Source organism: Sminthopsis crassicaudata, chromosome 3, assembly GCF_048593235.1.
Source record: "Sminthopsis crassicaudata isolate SCR6 chromosome 3, ASM4859323v1, whole genome shotgun sequence".
Taxonomy (NCBI): Eukaryota; Metazoa; Chordata; class Mammalia; order Dasyuromorphia; family Dasyuridae; genus Sminthopsis; species Sminthopsis crassicaudata.
Window position 1 is genome coordinate 375,502,570 of NC_133619.1, and position 19,921 is coordinate 375,522,490.

General features: G+C 31.8%; 1 protein-coding gene across 19 annotated transcripts in view; it reads left to right on the top strand.

Moving 5' to 3' along the window:
• Positions 1-19,921, top strand: part of R3HDM1 (R3H domain containing 1) — a 92,195-nt gene that overhangs the window by 41,239 nt on the left and 31,035 nt on the right. For 10 of the 19 annotated variants that reach the window (XM_074301904.1, XM_074301919.1, XM_074301909.1 and 7 more), the window contains 4 exons: positions 1,546-1,697; positions 3,724-3,825; positions 5,711-5,980; positions 7,536-7,659. In XM_074301904.1, coding sequence (XP_074158005.1) covers positions 1,546-1,697; positions 3,724-3,825; positions 5,711-5,980; positions 7,536-7,659 — 648 coding nt within the window. The remainder of the gene's footprint in view (positions 1-1,545; positions 1,698-3,723; positions 3,826-5,710; positions 5,981-7,535; positions 7,660-19,921) is intronic. The other 9 variants (XM_074301907.1, XM_074301915.1, XM_074301916.1 and 6 more) reach the window with 3 other exon arrangements.

A 19,921-nucleotide genomic window follows, 5' to 3' on the forward strand; every position in this document is an offset into this window, starting at 1 on the left:
TAAATGGATTAATTAATAAAAATTATATAAAGAGTATATAAATCAAAAGATTTTCATTGTCTTTATTGTACCTACTATTTTTTTCCCTTTCAGGAAATAATGGTTGAGTGTTTTGCTAGGTAAATGTAAGAGTTTGTTATAGTACTTAGATTGTAAATAAATTTTATCAATTTTATCAACTAAAAGTAGCATGTTATTCTTAATTAAGACATATCTTTCTTTAAAAGTGACTGTCCTATGCTAGGAGAATAGCTTATGTCGTCAGCACAGCTTATACCTGAAACTACTAAAGAAAGTTTCTAAAACAGATTCAGCAGATCTTCAGAAAGAATAGCAGTGTTCTTACTATTCAGTAGTATATTTCCCATTTCATTAAAAAAAAAGAAGAAAGAAAGAAAAAGAAAAAACACTGGTAGTGAGACTAGAGAGCCAAAAGGAATTATTTCTCTATAGAGAATTTTTCTTCTCTGATACTTGGCATGTGTTACTTTAGTGTAAAAACTTAATCCAACAGCAGTGAGGAAAAGATCCACCATAATATATAAAAGAGCAACCACCCCCTTTATTGGAAATAAATTAAAATAACTAAGGTACTCATTATAATTATTTGAGTTCTCTGTTGTTCCTAATCTAATTGGGCGGATATATTCAGTAAGGAGGTGTCTTGATAACCTTTTCCAAAGAATCTATTTCAGTAGATGCCAAACTTTGGACTGAGTATTGGGTTTTTTCCCCATATTTGCTTTGGCTAATGGATTAAATTGTGCTTCTTTTCATCAGCAATAAATGAAGTAGCAGAACAGAACTAATGTTGAAATCTCTCCAGTTGTATCCAAGACCGTTAAGGAAAGCCCACTAGAATTTATCTACAAGAGTTTTAGAAGTGCTTTTCTTTATTTAAAAGGGAAGCTGAATATTCTTAATAGTACGTGTATACTCCTTAACTGTTGTTTCTTATTTGTCATGGCCCCTAGGATTATGGCTTTCAATTGTTACATATTTAGTTACATTTATGGTCATTACCAAGAAGTTCACAATTCTTCTTTAAGAAAATCAAAGTAGTTGTGGTCCTTGCTGATTTTAATGTATTTTGTGTGCTTACTAAATAGCATTTTGTTATTTGCTTTGTGTAATTGTAAGTGCTACTCTTAATTAAATACTGAATAATGTAACTTCCCATTTAAAGGTTTAAACTCTAGATTAGAAGGGAAAGAGAGAGAGGAGTTTGAGATGGTTTGTGTGACTTTTTAGTTAGTTTTAAAAAATAATTCTTGATAATCTCATTTAAATGACTTAAAATAAGTTGCAGGTATTCTTTGTCTTTTTAATAAGCATAATTAAATGCTATTTAACTTAAATACAATATGAAATTAATTATATCAAATATTTTGCCATTCTCTGTAAATGAATGGGTTATAAATGTGATAATATTACTCTTAAGTATAGTATCTACCTTTCAAAATAATTTTTTTTCTAATATGACACTGTATTAGTAGAAACTATACTTGGCATTTTTTAAGTCTTAATATTTTTTTTCTTTTTTAGGTCAGCCCTTTATAAATCCAGATGGCAGTCCAGTTGTGTATAACCCTCCTATGACTCAACAACCTGTTAGAACTCAAGTGCCTGGACCTCCACAGCAACCTCCTCCTCCCCAACCATCTCAACAACAAGCAGCCAATCACATTATATCACAGGTGCACATATTCTAGATTACAAGATGACATGTTTATCTTCCTTCAATTAGTGTGGGGATAGATTCACTAACTTTAACCTGGGAAAGTCAGTGTTTCCTAGAATCTTAACCCTCTGCCTCTTTTCTGGAAGACCCCATACTTCCATTTCAATTCTTAATGTATTGCAAAGACTTTCAACCCATATTAACAATTGGGCCATTTTCTCCTTCGTTGAAATTGCTAATATCACAGAATTACTTATAAATGATTTCTTAATACTCTAAAGAGAACCAGACTTTAAAACTTTCAGGGCTCCTCAGCTAAATACTTGCAAATTTAAAAATATAAATTAATGGTATTTTTTTTCATCAGTCTCCCCAACAAATATTTAACCCCTGTTTCACAGTGCCAGCAAGGGAGAGGAAAACATAACAAAGATATAGCTGTTTGAAAGCGCAAGTAAGCAGTTTGCTACTATAATTCAATATATTAAGCTGTTTGAAGAAACTGAGTTGAAGTTCTCAGTTTCCCCATGAGACTTTTAATCTTGTTCCCTACCACACAACGCATTTGTACAGGCTCTTTTTATTTTTTTAATCATCATTTTTTTTAACACCATTTCTTTTCATCTGGTAGTAATATGGTAGGTCAGGATACCTAGAGAAAAGTTATGCCTAAATGAATGTTAAGATCTCTTTAATTGTCTTTTAATTAGAAATAAGGCAATTAATTCAATTTGAGACATATTGTTGTCCCTTTTTTTTTCCATCTTGGAAATTTGTAAGACAGCCAAGTACTGTTCTTCAGATATTTCAGCAAAGTGTTGATGTTCTGGTTGTACCTCCATAGCTAGCCTCTTAAGTTCGGTCTTTCATTTTAATTGAAAATTGATTTTGAGAACCTACTTAATAGTTTGTTGAGTTTGGAGTGGTAGAAAGAGGTTGTATTTGTTTACATATTCTTAGTGTATTGTTTTGTGGCAAAAAATACTTTCCACCCATTTATTTCTTGTTTTTTTATTGATTATGCTCATTTTGAGATAACCTTTTTTTTAACTGGTTCTCTTCATTTTTTTTCTTAAACTTATAAATTGTAAATTTCTTTTAAGCATTATCTTTGGAGATGTGTCTGTCAGAGGAGAAAGATTCCATGTACACACTTTTCAACTAAAAGTAGGGTTTTTAACTGGTATTCTTATTCTTATGGAAAGAGTACAAAACTAGAAATGAAGCTCCTTGAACTTAGTCTTTTCCATGTTATTTAACTTGCCTTAGTCTAATTTTATAATTTGTAAATTGGATAGAATGATTGGTATTGCTTTCAAGAGAAATACAGGTTAAATGTAAGATGGGGCAAATTGAAAATATAGTATTCTTTGAAGATGCTCCATATGCATTGGGAAATGGTGAGGATTTATCTCACAATTTATATAATTGTGGTTTTTTTTTTTTTTTTTTCCCTATTACATGTCACATTACATTTTTTTATATGAAAGTGACTAACACTTAAAATCATAGCTGCTTTAGAATACAAAGTCATGCCATAACAGGAGCTTTTTCCCAAGCTATTAAAGAGTTTTCACCAATTTTGGGTTCAGAGTGGGAGCTATAATTTTTTTCAAATTGTGTAGCTTGCTTAGAAGCCCCTTTCACAGAGTAAGGATTAAGAATAAGTAATTTTTCTCTTAATTCTGAAACCAAAAATGATGTTTAAAAAATAGAAACTAAAGTTACTAAGTTAACTATTTCATTTAAACTTCTATTGCTTATTGAATAAAATGAACTGAGAGTGTTGGTATTTTGATTAAAAAATACTAGTTCTATAATAAGTATAAAGACTTTAGAAAGGTCGTATATTGGTCTCTGAAGTTTTTATTGGGATAGCATTCTTCATTTAGTATTTTATTTTAAAAGACTTCTTTGTTATGTCAGTAGTGATTTGAAAAGTTGTAATTATTTTAAATTATTGTAAAAGACTGTAACTTTCCATTTTATGCATTTATTTTACTCTGACATTAACCCTTTTTGTAAACCTGTTACTTCTTCAGCCAACTCGGCCTCTGCAGTCTTCTTCACAGCCTGTTCAGTACTCTACAGTCCCTTACCCATCCCCGCTCCTGCCAGTCTCACCTACCCAGCAATATACTGTGGTATTATATCTTCTACTCACCTCCTACATTCTTTTTGTGGGTGAATGTGTGATGAACGCCAGTGTATGTTTTTTTTTGTGTGTGTTATTAGCATAAAACAAAGGTGCCATCTTAATTTTTAAAGACTAACAGATACATATGCAAGCTTTAGGCTGTTAGTAATTTCCATATCCCTTATAGACCAAAATTTAAATATTTAAAATATAATATTAATCACTTTATCACTGATTACTTTCAATCTAATCTTTTTCAGCCTTCTCATTAAAAAAAACACTTTTCAAATTATTTCCTCCCAGACATTGGATCTTATTTGATTTTATTCCCAATTGTGGCAAGAAAATCTTATTTTGCTATTGAAATTTTGGGTTTCTTCTGGTTTGAGACTTCGGTATCTCCAATGCCCTCTTTTGTGTTGTTGATAGCAAATATTCAGAATAACTATAGCCAATGTATCTGTGGTACATTGTCCTGAGAAGCATCAACCCACCCAAATTAAACCACAGATAGGTACTTCTAGATGTATAAGATATGAATGACAATTTTAGAGACTTTTTTTTTTAAGTCAACCTATCTGAATTAATAGCTGTACATATTAGCTGACCCTGTAAGGTACTTTAGGAGCCTATCTACTTATTCTGTAAAATGCTATCATTGTTCAGAATATTTTTAGGATTCCTCACATAAAATTTTCTTCATAGTCAAATTTGTTAGTCACTTAACTAAGTCATTTTCATTACTTTAATGATTACACATTTTTTCCCCAAAGCAGATATTGCCCAGCTTAAGCACCTGGCTTATTTTATTACACTTGTCTCCACTTTTATTATTATTATTTTTTTTTATCTGATCCACTCTCAAGCAATGATTTGCTAAAACCATTTAGGCTTTTACAAAGAATATAGAAAAACTCTGGAAAGAATCCTAAGAAGCATTCAAAAAATGTTTTAGGTAATTACATTAATATAGTTCCAAATTATTTTCCACAACAGCTGAACTAATTCATTGGTCTACCAACAATGCACTGAGTATAACATTTCCCACAATCAAAATTATTCTGTTTTTAAACATAAAATTTACCTTGCTAGTCCTCCATTTGTCCCAACTATATAGTTCATGATTTTTATCTTTTGATTATTTCAGCTTCAACTTAATGTTTTTAAAGTCATCTATTTAGTATCAACTTATTTTCAAAGTTGATTTCAGTAATGGAAATATTACTATTACCACAGTCTGCCTTGGCAGGTTGGGCCCACATTTGTGCATTTCACTTCTTTTCCAAGGCAACAAGTATGACTGTTTTAATCTTTAAGTCTTTCATTCAGTAAAATACATAGTTTCTGTTTATCTTGAAAATTATTAGTTGCAAAGACTTTTAGCCATATCTTTCTTTTGCTGTGAAAGCTTGCAACAAGGTGTTAAAAAGGAAATTTATATACATGGATTTTAACTTTAAAAAAATTAATTCATGCCCTTCCCTGTCCTTTGAAGTCCTTTTTCTAAATGCCAGTATAATTTAAATTGTAAATCAGTATCATAATCCTTTGTTTTACTGGTAGGGCTTTATTTAGGTCTGCAGTTGAAAAAGTTTTCTTTAATTTCAAATATTTAAAAGACTTTTGTTTTCTGCATTTGTTTTAATTTCCATTGATTTCCAAAATCTTTTTTTTTTTTTTAACTACTAAATTATTTTCATCCTGTCTTAGACTTTTCCTTTCATTTTTCCAGTATTGTACTTGTATATAATCACTGGATGGGAGCATGCTTTATTTGTTATAAAATGTTCATATAATAACCTTAATTCCTCAAAAAAAAGGTATTTAGTATTTCTTTAATATTATCATCTTGTATATGATTATTTTAACGTGTTTTAATGTCTTCCCTATAGCAGGACAACCTTGGATCCCAGTTTAGCCATATGAGTCTTGTCCGCCAGCCATCTGCTGATGCTCCTGACCCTCATGCCACTATGTTCCAGTCTACTGTTGTTCTTCAGCCATCACAGCAGTCTGGATATATTATGGCACCAGCCCCACCTCCAGCACCACCCCTCCCACCTGCCCAACCAATCCCTACTACTGGCTATTCTGCCTCTGGTCATCCTGTAAACCAGCAAATGCTCCAACAACAGGGATATGTACAGCAGTCCACGCCTCAGGTACAAGTTTGTTTTTTTTCTCACCAACTATCATGCAAAAAATAAATAATAGTTTACTTAAGCCAAATATATTATAAATCATATAGAAATTTTCTAAAATGGAGTTAAGACATTAGCTTATTATTTTATAGAAAAGCAAAAAAAAAAAAGACATTCCAGAGAGAAAGACAGCATTCTTGGAGTAAACATTCTTTTGTAAGGAATGAACTGATCTCAGGATAACTTCAGAATAGACTTGGTTTCTAAAAAGTATAATTGATAATTTTTCAATTTAATTGTTTACCTCTATAGTCTTATGTATTATTTCTTATGCATTTATGCTATTCTGAGAAAAGGTCCATAGACTTTTCCAGAGTGCTAAATAGGCCTTTGGTGAAGAAAAAAAGGTTAAGAACCCCTCTCTATTAATTGACTAATTTGTTCAATTATATATCAATCTCTTTACTTTGTATAGATATAATAAAAGATACATGAATCAATCTCTTTGTCCTATGTGTATTATGGAACATATATCAATCTCTTTATTGATATATATATTAATTTATATACATATGTATATATGTGTGTGTGTTTATGAAATGAGAAAGTAGAGATTGATTCCTTGATTATTACTTCATAATCATATGTATATATATATATCTATCTGTGGTTTAAAAAAAAAAAAGGACATTTGACCAAATTTGTTGATTTAAACTATTTGAAACTAATTTTAACTTATTTAACCTCAGAATTACTATGAATGAGAAAAGATTTTATATGTGGTTTTTCCTTCCTTGCTTATTTCATATATAGACAGATTATCAAGGGGAATTTAAACATTGGCTTTATGTCATATCCCCTGAGGGGTTGCCATCTACCTTGCTGTTGAGTCCATAAGCCTTCAAGATTTTCCTGGCCACTCCACAGATGCTTTCTTTTTTATGTGCTGCCTTCCTCAGCATGTGAGTTCTTTTAGAGCTAGGGCTGTTTGTCTGTTTGTATCCTAAGTACTTGGCAGAATGCTTGACATCACTTCTGACAGTCATAACCATAAAACTGGTCATGCAAAGATGAATCTACTCTACACTAGTTTCATGAAGCTTTTTTTTTTTTTTTTTTTTTTTTTTTTTTTTCAAACCAGCAGCCATTTCAGCTGAATCCCACTAAAGAATCTCCAGAACTTTGTGAAGGATATAAGTTCTAGAGGGGAACATAGAGACTCTCTATTGTTTCTTACCTTAAAAGAATTTACTGAAGAGTTAGGTAATATTAACTCAGACGATATCTAGAATTGATTGGAATTGTTCTTAGAGAGAGATGAAATCATTTAACTTGGATTTTTTGGCTTTTGGTTTTGCATCAGAAAGGCCAAAAAAGGGGTGGGGAAAGGTAAGAAGTAAAAGAATATTTCTTAAGTTTGGAGAATTGTTTCTCTAAAATTTATTAAAAAAGAAAAGTTGTTTTTCTTCTTCATATTGTTCATCATGCTCATTCATCTTGAACCTTCAGGTATTCAATAATAAAGGAATACAATATTAATACAAAAATGTAATTTTTCCAAATGTTTCTACTTTAGATTCCAGCGTGTTACTGTGCTCCAGGGCAGTATCCCTCCAGTCAACATCAGTATCGCCCAGTTGCTTCCGTCCATTATAACACACAGCCAAACCAGGCACTGCCACAGCCTGCTCAGCAGACAGGTTAGTGGCATTTATTTCATAAATTTCAGCCATTATTGCTACTTTCCACATCTTTGATTATTTCAACCACTAAAACAAAAATAACAAACCAAAAAAAAACCTTGGTTCATCCAGTAACTCAGAAGTAGAACACATTTCAGTGTTTATAGTAGATCAATTGACTGTGGGGAAGAATTAAACATGCTCCCAATAACATGAGTTGGCTTTTTGATACAATTATCAAATATCACTCTGAGCCTCATGAGTGATTCTAAAAAGGGTTGCAGTAGCAGAATATTAATGCAATAAACAGCAAGGCATAATGCCTGCTATCTGTATAGTGGAACTCCTTTTTGTATTGCAGGGAAAGGTCAGAATTTTGATTGAGATGGAAACAGATGCAACAGCTCATATTGCAGGGACTACTTTGTACAACAGCTTCCTTTAGAAAGACCAAGGCAACCTAGTATATGTCTTTTTTTATGTCTTCAATGCTACTTTTTTGTTTTTATATTTTAGCTTTCTTTCTGATATGACATCATTTTAAACAATGTGCAATCTCAAAACATTTGCCTTACCTTGCCTTTTTTGGAAAGTGAAATGGGCAGATGTGGAACTCAAAATTTAAAAAAAATAATGTAAATATTTGTTTTTAAATATAATTAGAAAAATAAAATATTAAATGAAAACATTGGGCAATTCACTATTAAATATGCAGACTATAAATGGAAATATTTCTTAACCTTCTCCTTTTCCTCAAACAATTGATATAAACATCTGCACTTTCAAATGAAAAGTTATGTATTTTTATGATCATACTTTATGGGGTTTGTCCCCAATCCAACCTGTTTCTCTTTCCATAAGATGTATAGCAATAACCTAGCCTCTCACAGGAGCTCTTCTTTTGTTATTTAAATTGAAAATTCCAGCCAGCTTCTTAAGGGCAGTTATAGCATTCTACTGTCATTTGCTTTAGAGAATTATAGAAACAGTAACATTTTACATACCTCTGGGACTTGAAGAGATGAACTTGACATTGTGGTGGTTTACCCCAATCAAACAGAAATCAAGGATTGAACTGATTTCTCTTGAGTTCCATGTGGAATTTTTTTAAAGTTACTATATAGCCCACACAAAACAGCAGAATCCACTTTAGAGAGCCTCTCTACTTGAGGTTGCTTGGAAAAGTGCAATTTTCTGATAGTGTCTCTTCTTTCATCTTTACTCACCCCTACCTTTTCATAAACCTTCACCTGTTCTATAATCACCAGATGGCCTAGATACATTTTTTTTAAGTCACTCAGGGCAGATGGTCTAGTCTTAATGGTCGTTTACATTTCTTCCATGCTTGGAAACTCCCCAAATTCTAAGATATTATACTTCTTAACTAATTTTTTTTACTTAATGTATGATTTCTGGAACTTTTGTATTGCTGTAGAAATTTTATTCAAAGATGGAGAGTCAAATAATCTGTAGATGGTATAGTTTTTAATTCATTTTTTTTTAATCCGAGAAGTGATTATAATAGCCAGACAAAAGTACTCTTCTCTCCATACTGGATGAATAGCCAGCCTTTGAGTCAGAAAAACCTAAGTGTAAGTCCTGTTTCTTAACACATATTAACTATATAATCAGGAGCAATTGCCTTAACTTGTATATCTGTCTGTCCATGAAAAGAGTTTACATAATTAAGAGTTATATGCATCTTTATTTTAAAGATGAGATACTTTATTTGTAGATGAAATTTTCATTCATTTTGGATAGGAAGGATAAACAACCTTTTCAAAACATCCATAAGAAAGAGCACAGTAAAGTATTTTCTTCTTGTTGACTAAAAAAGAAACTTGTTCCACTTCCCAAATCATACATTTCTATAATAGGCAGTTTCTTTTCAAACAGTATTAATTCTTTATCCTTCTATATAATAGACATGACCTGTTTTGATTGGAGCAGTTCAACTTGATATCGTCATTTTTCAAGTAAAGCTTCAAAAAGGGAAAATGAGAGAGAGAGAGCGCGCACGCGTGTGTGTTTGTGTATGTGTGTATGTGAGCTTTTTTAGAAAAGTCTGCATTCTGGAGAATGAGCAAATTTTCTATTGCAAATTGTAAGAATTTTAATATTTTATTAATTTCCATTTTCACATGTAAAAATGTTTCGTGTTTATTTTTAACTTATTAAAACATGATTTTTCCAACACTGCACCATCACAGTCTGATTAAAATGGTAAGTAGCTTGGTACATTCATCCCTGACTTTTTTTTTTTTTTTCATTGTCCGTCACCTAATTATCAACCCATATAAAGACAAGTAACAGCCTGTTTCCATCTCTAGGAGACAAGCAAGTTACTTTTAGGGAATTTGGTTAAATAAAAAAAGTTCATAGTGGCTTACGTATTAGACAATATGTTGGGAACATTAATAAATATGGAATTTATTTTGTTTACACAGGTATATATGGTATAAAGGATATTTTAAAGCTTATGATGTAGTTGTTTTAGCCCTAAAAAATAAAATCTTTTTCTATAGGCTGCTTTGGATATGATCAGTTGTAATACATGTTTCTAGTTATTTTCCCGTTTTGCTTTTCCTCAGCTCTGAAATGCAGGAATCTTCTCAGTATATTATAAAAGATTTGTCCAGCCATGTTTTACATCTGAATACATATTTATTTCAGTAAGAGTGCACATCCAAGGCTATTATGGAAATAGAAAAGGGATTAATATCAACTTAATATTGAGAATGAATGTGCTATTTTTTCTTTTCTTTTTTTTTTTTTTCCCCCCTATTATAAGATTACACATTCACTTAACCTTAATTGCCTCAGCAAAAAAAAAAGATTACACATTAAAGCCATTCAAAGCAAGGTTAGATCTGGAAATAGACAATGAAGGTATTGTGTTTCTCTAAGCCTTTCAGAGTAATGTCTATTGGGACTAGTAAATGATGTATTTCTTGATTTAGTAGATGAGATGTAACATATTTGGTCATAAATCAAAGTACATCATTGTAATATAGTTTTACACAAAGCCATTTCTATAAGTCTGGCTATAAGGTGATATCTGCCCCTTTTAATAACTAAATTATAATTTGATGCACAGAATATAGCTCTGTAAGTAATAAAAAGAATTCTCCCCATGAAATAATTACAGTATCAGTGTTTAGGTGTGTAATCCCATGGGTGTTTTTTTTGTTTTGTTTTGTTTTGTTTTTCAATAGCTGGTTTTACCCTTATTTTTTAAGAATTTGTCATTTAACCATGTTTGTTTAATATCATGGAATAATTGGCCTTATTTGTGAGCTGTTGGATTCGGGGCCGTAGCACTGTCTGAGAGGTTTACATTTCTCACAGTGAACCGGTCTCTTTTTCAGCTGCTTCCTGGCTTCTTTTTACTCAGGTTTCATTGCTTTTTTAAATGCTGTGTTAAAATTTAACATGTTCTGCTATTTTCCTAACATGTAATGTCTTTTAATCAAATTCAACATAGTCCAAAAAACAAATGTTTGAATTTTAATTACCACTGATTTAATTTGCTTTTTAAAATCCCTGAAAGCTGTTGCTTTGATTTCTTTTCCAAGGCAGGTTTAGAAGGCAATTCAAGACTGATTCAGTTTGGTTTGAAGCTAACCTAATAAAGTTTATGTCTTATGTCAGATTCATTAGAAAATATCAACTTTCCCTTCTATCTATAGAATTCTGTTTAGGCAAATTGTCCTGCAGTACAGCACACCAAATCAGCCTAGCACATTTTAATGTATTGTGACTTGGTTCCTTCAAAACGTACAGTGTAATTGTGTTAAGTCTTTTTGTTTGAATATTGGCTACAAAAACTCAAAGTCATCCTCCCTTCCCTCATAGGACACTGAAAAAGAGTTTCTGGTTTTAACCATGAAGTATTTTTTTTTCCTATTAATGGTTGTACCTTTTCTGATAGAAGCTATTGCATGTTGAGTCTTGTGTATAAGACTTTAATCTGAAAGAGGTAGAGAAATGGAATTTTTAAAAAGAGGAATTGATCCAAATTCTTGTGTTTTGTTTTTGTTTGGTTTGTTTTTGTTGTTTTTTTTTTTAGGTGAGGCAATCCATGCTTAGGGTGTATCAACTAATTTTCAGGGTAACTTTAGACAGCTTTTCCCTGTTTTTCATTGGATTATTGAATTAAACATCCACTCTTCACCTATTTTGCACAGATTTGGGCTTTACATTATAATTATAGCTCTCCTTGTATCATATCCCTTTTCTTTCTTCCATTAAGTGTCTTTTACCTGAAATCTAGAGCAAAGACATCTGGTGAGAATTTCCAAACCATCCTGGATGAACTGTCCTATGAAATAATCTGATATTTGCCTAATAATTTATGGGGTAACCTGTATTTTGACATTTTTATCAGAGAGGAATGAGAAAAAAGTAACAGAGTCAATGACAGTATGAGCATTTGGGTCTTCAAAACAATCCCCAGTGAATTCATAGTAGTTAAGTTTGCCTATGTTCTTTATGGTAGCTAGGGAAAATTTAAGTCTGTGATAAAAATTTAGAAATAAAAGTTGCTAGGCCATGGACCCATGAAAGGTATGTATAAATTCAGTGACAATCATTTACAATTCGGTAGACATTCCCTGATTGTGAAATGCATATCCAAAACAAAAAGTCTTAAGAGTTGGTCAAAATTTTGCCTTTCATATAACCTTATCCTTATCTTTCTGCACAAATGAATTAGAATTCTTCTAAAAATATTGTCCTGACTAGTGAATCTACAACTTCACATGTAGGGCTTTTTTGGCTAAATTTTATTTTTTAAATTTTGTGTGTGTTTCAAATTATTTTCTGTTAATATTATTAAGTATGTATGATAGAGGTTATTTCAGATTAAATCTCCAAAATAAAAACCAGTCCAATCCTTTTCTGCTGAATACTTCATTACTTCGCTGCTGTCATTCAGTTGAGGTGAAATAGATCTAAAAATAGAATATTCTTTGGAGCCCTCCAGGGAAGCCATCTGAGCCATCAATTCCTATTGTTGCAGTTCTCTCAGCTTTGGAGAATTGATTGTGCTCATCTATACCAAGAGAAACAGTATAATATTTCAGAAGTGTAGTCTATTAACAAAGGAAAATGACAGTTAAATAATATCAATATTGATGACATCTAACAAAAAGCCTGGATGTTTTTGCTCTGTCTTGAGTAGAGTACCCTGAACTTATACTCCTGAAAACATTTTTGCCAGTTACCTGGCTAAAAACATACTCCTGCAAAGATATACTTTTTTGCATTTGGTCAGCATTATAAAATTGGGTTTATCACACTTAAAAAACGTCCCCAAATATTGACTTGAAAAAACAGTTGAGGAAAAAAAAATTTTACATATGAGTAGGCTCATGTCATGTTTTTATAGACTCTTAAACCTTGAAATATTTTTTCTACTCTGGAGTGTTGTGCAGTGCTTCTTATTTCTTCTCCTTTTCACTCTTTCCAGGACCTTGAGAATATCTCCCTTGACAATGGATCTTCCTTCCCTCTGTACTTTTGCAGCTTTTTTTTTTTTTTTTTTACTTTACTCTTTTTCCCTTTGATTTGGATACTTAGCCAACTTGGCTTAATTGGGTCTGTGACAAACCTTTCTTTAAACTTTTTTTTTTTTTTTTAACTACTGCTTCAAATTTTTTTAAACCAATGTTATTGTCAATTTTTTCCCCACTCTCCATAATTTAAAAAAAATTTCATCTTTTTTTGTTTTTATATCATCTGCATTTTTAAATAGATACCTCTTTATTCACCTACCTAGCAAGTTCTCCCCTGTAATAAACTGAAAAGGAGTGAGAGTTAGAAAGGTTGTGGGGGGGGGGGAAAGCCTGCAAAAATAAACCATACTGCAACCAAGTTTGAGAATATGTTCCAGGGCTTCCTGAACAGTTTTGTTTCATTAATTTCTTTGTCAGTCTACTGAAACCTATAGACCCCCTCTCAGAATACTTTTCAATACAGAATTACAAAGAAAACCAATTACAATTAAATACTTTTACCAAAATACTTAATAAAAAGTTCATGAATCTCAACTTAATAATCGATGGTATATGAAGTATTACACTACTAGAATTCCACACCTCTGCAGGAAAAGAAGACTCAATTTCTTACCTCTTTTCCAGGGCATATTTAGTAATAATAATTACCTAAAAATCATTTTTTAAAAATTTTCATTTTATATTGTCATTTTTGTTTTCCTGTTTCTGATTATTTCATACTGTGTTGATTCATTTTAGTCTTTTCATATGTCTTTGAATTTTTTCTATTAATCATTTCTTAGTGTTGACTCTGATGAATTCATGTATCCATTTACCAGGATTTATTGGGCAATGAGTAAGCATCTATTGTGTTTCTATTTCTTTAATATTAAAAAGTATTTTTTAAAATATATTGTGGCATGTGAGGTCTTTCCATATTTGACCTCTTTCTGTTGCATATTGAGCAATCTTCTTTATTAAAATTTATGAGCAAGAGGATCAATTATTTGATAACTAAGGCAGTTAGTTTCCTTTTTCTCTTCATGAAATTAGTGTATCCTTATTAATTTTTCCATTTTTAGCATAACTTATTTAAATTGATCCAAATGTAGTTGTTTTGAGTGCACATCATCCTCTTTTTCTCGTTTTTTTCTTCTAGTTTTATGTCGATTTTGACTGTTTCTCCTTCAAGACAGTATTCTGATTTTCTATAGAGAGCTGATTCCAGGAATGACTCCCATGTTATTAGTCATTTCCTGTGTGTTAAGATACAAGTTAATTTTTTCTGATGTTATCTGTTACTCATTGTAGCTTGTGCATTCCCAGTTTGACTTGTGCAACCAAACATAATCCTCCCATAAGCATGAGACAAAAATAATTCCCATGAGATCCTCCCTTCTTCCCTCCCCTCCCAAAATGGAAAAGATCTGTGAAGATTTTTATAACAAACATTTTTTTTCCCTGAAGGATAGTGATACTGATACATTGGACTGTAAGGTTGCATTTCCAGATGTGTTGCTCTTGGAGAAAGTTTTCTAAAGAAAATGGATGAGAAAAACAACTGCATTAGACGAAGTGCACAGTGAGACTGCCCAACACAATGAAATTGAGAGATTAGTTCTTAAAGTATGTAAAAGAAGGAAAGATCCCAAAGAAATGGGGAGGGAGGCAAAGTGGAGGAATCTTATGCCTTATTATTAGCCCAAAAAATGATCTAGAAGACATCAATAACATTTCACTTAAAAATTTAAGCTTTTGATTTAATGCAGAGCAATAAGGCATTTTATGCTCCTTTCCAGCAAGTTCTAATCCCATGCATATGTCAGAATCTTGAAAAGGTAGAATTGCAATAACTTGATTTGACTCTGGTTATTTATGTCAAGCAAACATAAAACAAGAAAATGTATAATTCCCAAAGGTTCCCCTATTATGGAGTAGGTCCAACACAAAACCAAGGTGAAGAATTTCTTAGAGATAATAAGAATTCATAGTTGCTCCTGTCTTTTGGATGATATTTTGTGATTAACTTCAATCTCTATAACTTGGAGAAATCTATAACAAAACTCTTCTATATGGAAGAGTTTGACCACTCATCACCCCAGAAAAAAAATTTTAAAAATAAAATAAAATAAGTAGATGAAGAGCAGCTATTGTCCATACTCTGGTATATATTTGTATGAACAAAAAAGCATTTATTAAGTGCTTTTACTATACACTAACCACTGTGCTAAGGATTATAGATACAAATGAAAAAATAAGGCAATACCTATTGTCAAGGAGCATACATTTTAATGAGGGGTTCAACACATGGAAGAATGATCTTCAGTCTATAGGTCAGCTATTAGTATATGTCTGTTAGACAGCCAATGCTAATAGACACTAATCCTAGAGTTAAATTGAAAAAGAAAAACAGACTACATTTCCTTCTGGGAAACTGCATAATTCTTTTAATGATACCAACCTCCCTAAAACAAAAACCTGTCTTCTACACCTGTATTCCTCTAGTGACATATGGCTACATGTCTTGGAGTATTACATTCTCAGAAGAATTAAAGTCAAGGATCACTCAAAGGGCATTAGATTCAGACAAACTACATCTAAGCAGACTGCAGCACTGTAAGCAGGGTATGTGGGTCTTATAGCAAAAGGAAAGAAATACCCATGATCAACTCACATGTTCCAATGATATCTATACAGTGTTAAGAGATAATATAAGTACTGTTGTAGTGAGTTGGTAGAGTGTAGACAGGCATGGGTGGGTTGCACTCTGTCTCAGTGGAAAGAATACCTACATTATTGAGCTTACAGATACAGTAGTGATTGGACAGTTATCTGAAAAACCTTAACTATAATATAATAGGCGCCACTGCTAACAGTTTTACTATATAGTCTGAAAACTGCTTTTTTTTGAATACTGTGAAAATAATAACTACCCTTCCTTAATTATTTCTTTAACTTCAAAATTTGTGTTTAAAAAGAAAAGTTTACTTAAAATCTTATCTCCTTAAAGACTTATTTCAGGGTTAAAAATAAGCAGTTTGATTCAAAATGGATTTAATTTATATATTGATGTATTACTGGACACCATAACAACTGCCTTTCTAGCAGGAACCATAATTGTAGCTACAAGCTTATTAATAACAATCTCAGTGATTCACAAAGCAAATGTTACTATAAGTTGTATCAATATAATTCTCATAGCAAATAGCTTTTACTTTGTGGAATAAATTAAAAATATTTCTGAGAACAAGAAACATAGCTGATTCCTTCTCGCACTGATCTCTTCCTCTTGAACTTGTCATGTGACATTGAGCAAGACCCTTAATGTTTCTGATCATCATTTTTATCATACTTCTCTGCCAAGATTGTTAGTTAGCAAGAAAGAAGTTTCTAAATTGTGAAATGCCTATAAATGCCATTTTTTAATCATATTACTTCAGTACTTCAAAATACATGCAGTCACACTAGTGGAATAGATAGAATATCCTTCACATGGATCCAGCACATGTGTGGATATGTGAAATTGGATTTCCATTGAGAAATGGAGTCATCTACGAGGGGAAATGTAACTTGAACATATATCAATAGGTGTTTTTTTTTTTTTTTTTTTTTTTTTTTCTCGTGAAATACTTTTTTTGTTTATATCATATAAAACACAGTTAGGGAAATGCTTATTTAGGTTAGTCCACTATAGTATTTTTTTTTTTTCACTATAGTATTTTTTTTTTTTTTATTATATATATATATATATATATTTTATAATATTATCCCTTGTATTCATTTTTCCAATTTACCCCCCCTCCCTCTATTCCCTCCCCCTGACGACAGGCAATACCATACATTTTACATGTGTTACAATATAGTCTAGGTACAATACATGTGTGCGAATATCACTTTCTTGTTGCACAATAAACATTAGAATCCGAAGGTACATGCAACCTGGGCAGACAGATGTTAGTGCTAACAATTTTCATTCCCCTCCCAGTGTTTCTTCTCTGGGTGCAGCTACCTCTGTCCATAATAGGTGTTTTTTAAAAATCACCAAGACATGAAATCTGCATGATCATATCTGTCACTGTTAAAAGTAGGGAATCTTATTTTTGAACAATCTACAAAGCTACAAATGGTGTTTTATAGATTGGCATGTTAATCATATTATTAAATCAGAACAAGTGTTCAGGGCCAGGGGCCAGTCACACATCAAACAGGAAAACTCTCTGGGATGGTTGTGGGATTAAAATAGTACCCCTTTGATTTGCAAGGACAATCTATGGAGCTACAAAGAAATCACAGGTTTGGACCAAAAATATATGCAATATTCAGGAATCGTTTGCTTTAAAAATGTATTGGACTTATTACTTAGCAATACACCAGTCAATGGGGGGTGAAGGAGAATAAAAAAATTATTCTCATGAAACATGCATGAAATAGAGACTATTTAAAAAGAAAGAAGTTTTTGCTATAGTATTACTCATTTTTATTGAAGTGATAATTTTGGTCACTTTTTTTAAAAAAAAAGTCTAGTGGTCTCTAGCAAATAATCTTCATTTCTTCATTTGGTCAGTGATTTCCTTAAACTGCTTTACTCCCTCTACTACTACATGGATTTTTAATCAAAGATCTGGATTCAAATATTGATTTCAGGTTGTCTGTCAACTTAGGTTGGAAAAACAATTAACATGCCCTTCAGTTCTGAATTTAGACCACAAAATATTTTTCAGAGAAGAGGGAGAATAAGCTTCACCAGACTTCCAAAGTGGTTCATAAAACAAATTTTTTTAACTACTTTAATTGTATGGGGACTCACTCTCCTGAATTCAGGGATGGTGCTCTATCCACTGCGCCACCTAGCTGCCACCATATGGGGACTCATTCTCACATTTCAGTCTTATGTGCATCTTGTCTGTATTCTGCCATAAAAAAAAATCAATACAATAAACTAGAAACCTTCCTTGGTCTTGTATCATGTCCTGAGTATAGCTAACAGTTTTTGGATTGTCCATCTCATATTTCTTATTTTTGCTGCATTACTAGGACCAACTGTGCAACTTTTTCCAATGAATAATATGATTTTTTTTAAAATTTAACTTTTGAGACCTTTAATGCTATGCTTTGCACACAGTGGCCTCTGTAACCTTTTTATATCTACCTTACTAATCAACTGGGATTAAAAAAAAGGGGGGGGGGTCAAAAAGTAGTCTCAACACTTAGACCAACCTTTAAAAACCTCACATTCTTTCCAAATACAATTTCAATATATTTTTGTGTGCTTAGATTATATGATTTAATATCAAAGCTGTTACCTTTAGGTATGTTGTCTTAACTAGATTTTATCTATGGAATACCATAATGACATTGAGGTATCTCCTTCACAACATATTCTAATATGTTAAGACATGTAATGTCTATATACTTAAGACATGTAAAGTGTGTAAGACAATAAATTTGTGAATTGCTATGAAGAATACAGAGATTCATTTCTATCCTTGTAGTTTAGGAAATCGCACCTAAAAATGTGAAAATTTAAATAAAAACATCCAAATAGTTCAAAATAGTATAAGAGGAGGAAATCAAAATGCAGCAGAGAATTCAAGGCTCACTTTACCATTGCAAATTATTATTTGAACTAAACCTAATTCTCATATACAGTTTTAAATAACTTGATAAAATAATATAAAGTACTTTAAATACCTGAGGAGGGAAAGCATTGATTTAAATTTGTTATAGAACTGAAATTGTTTTATAGGGAATTCCACAGAGCATCTTAACATGTTGTTATTTGATTCATTTTTACATCAATGGATTCTGACTGTGATATGTACTTTACTTTGAAATAACATTCCTGAGCCTGAGCTTTCATTGTCCCAAGGTTGGTAGGGAAAAATATCATTTGTAACATGGAGGAAATGAGGAAGTGTCTTGCATACCTTTATTATCTTTTTCCCTTTCCATCACCATTCCATTCCTTTCTTTGTTCTCTTAAATCTTTGTGTACACAAGAGTATGTTGATGTATGGTTTGTGACATTTATGACACAGAATAGTATGAAAGGAGTTTGAAAAATAATTGTGGAACCTAAAAAAGTTAGGAAAAGCCTGCTTCTCTCTTTCCTTTCTTCTAGGTGTATTTTCTACAATGAATTCAAAAAGGGAAGAACATTCACTAAACATGCAAACAGTTTCATAGGATCATAGAAGTTAGCCCTTCACATGGATTATTATCCATAAAAACAAAGAAAGCAATTTTTATACAGAATTATTCATTTCAAAAAACATTGTTATGGAAATATCTTCATTATATAGAATCTATTTATGATTCAGTTTACTATATTTTGGCTTAACTTTTGTATTAACATACCTGTTACTTGATTCCTAGGACTGTTTCTCCCTCCCCTTTTCCCAACTCCAATAGCTTTAGAGCAGTTGAGTATTTGATTTAATTATTTAAACCTAGAGCAGCATAATTGGATGGTGGTAAGTTTCCCATCTAACACAATGATGCTGTTATCTCTGAATACCAACATCTGAGATACAGAATTTTTGTGATTCCTCTTGCCTTGTGGACTATAGCAAGACAAGAACACTTGGATTAACAGTATAGCTGAATGGATACTTGATAGAGAAATGGCATAAGATTTCTGTCTATCCTTCAAAGTTGAACCATATTAGGCACTACTATTCTAGATTCATCTTTGCAGAAGATTGTAAATTTATATTTTCTTTGTAATTTGGGACCATTTGCTCTTTGTCGGCCACCTCTATTTTTACCTCTCTCAAGTAGGATTT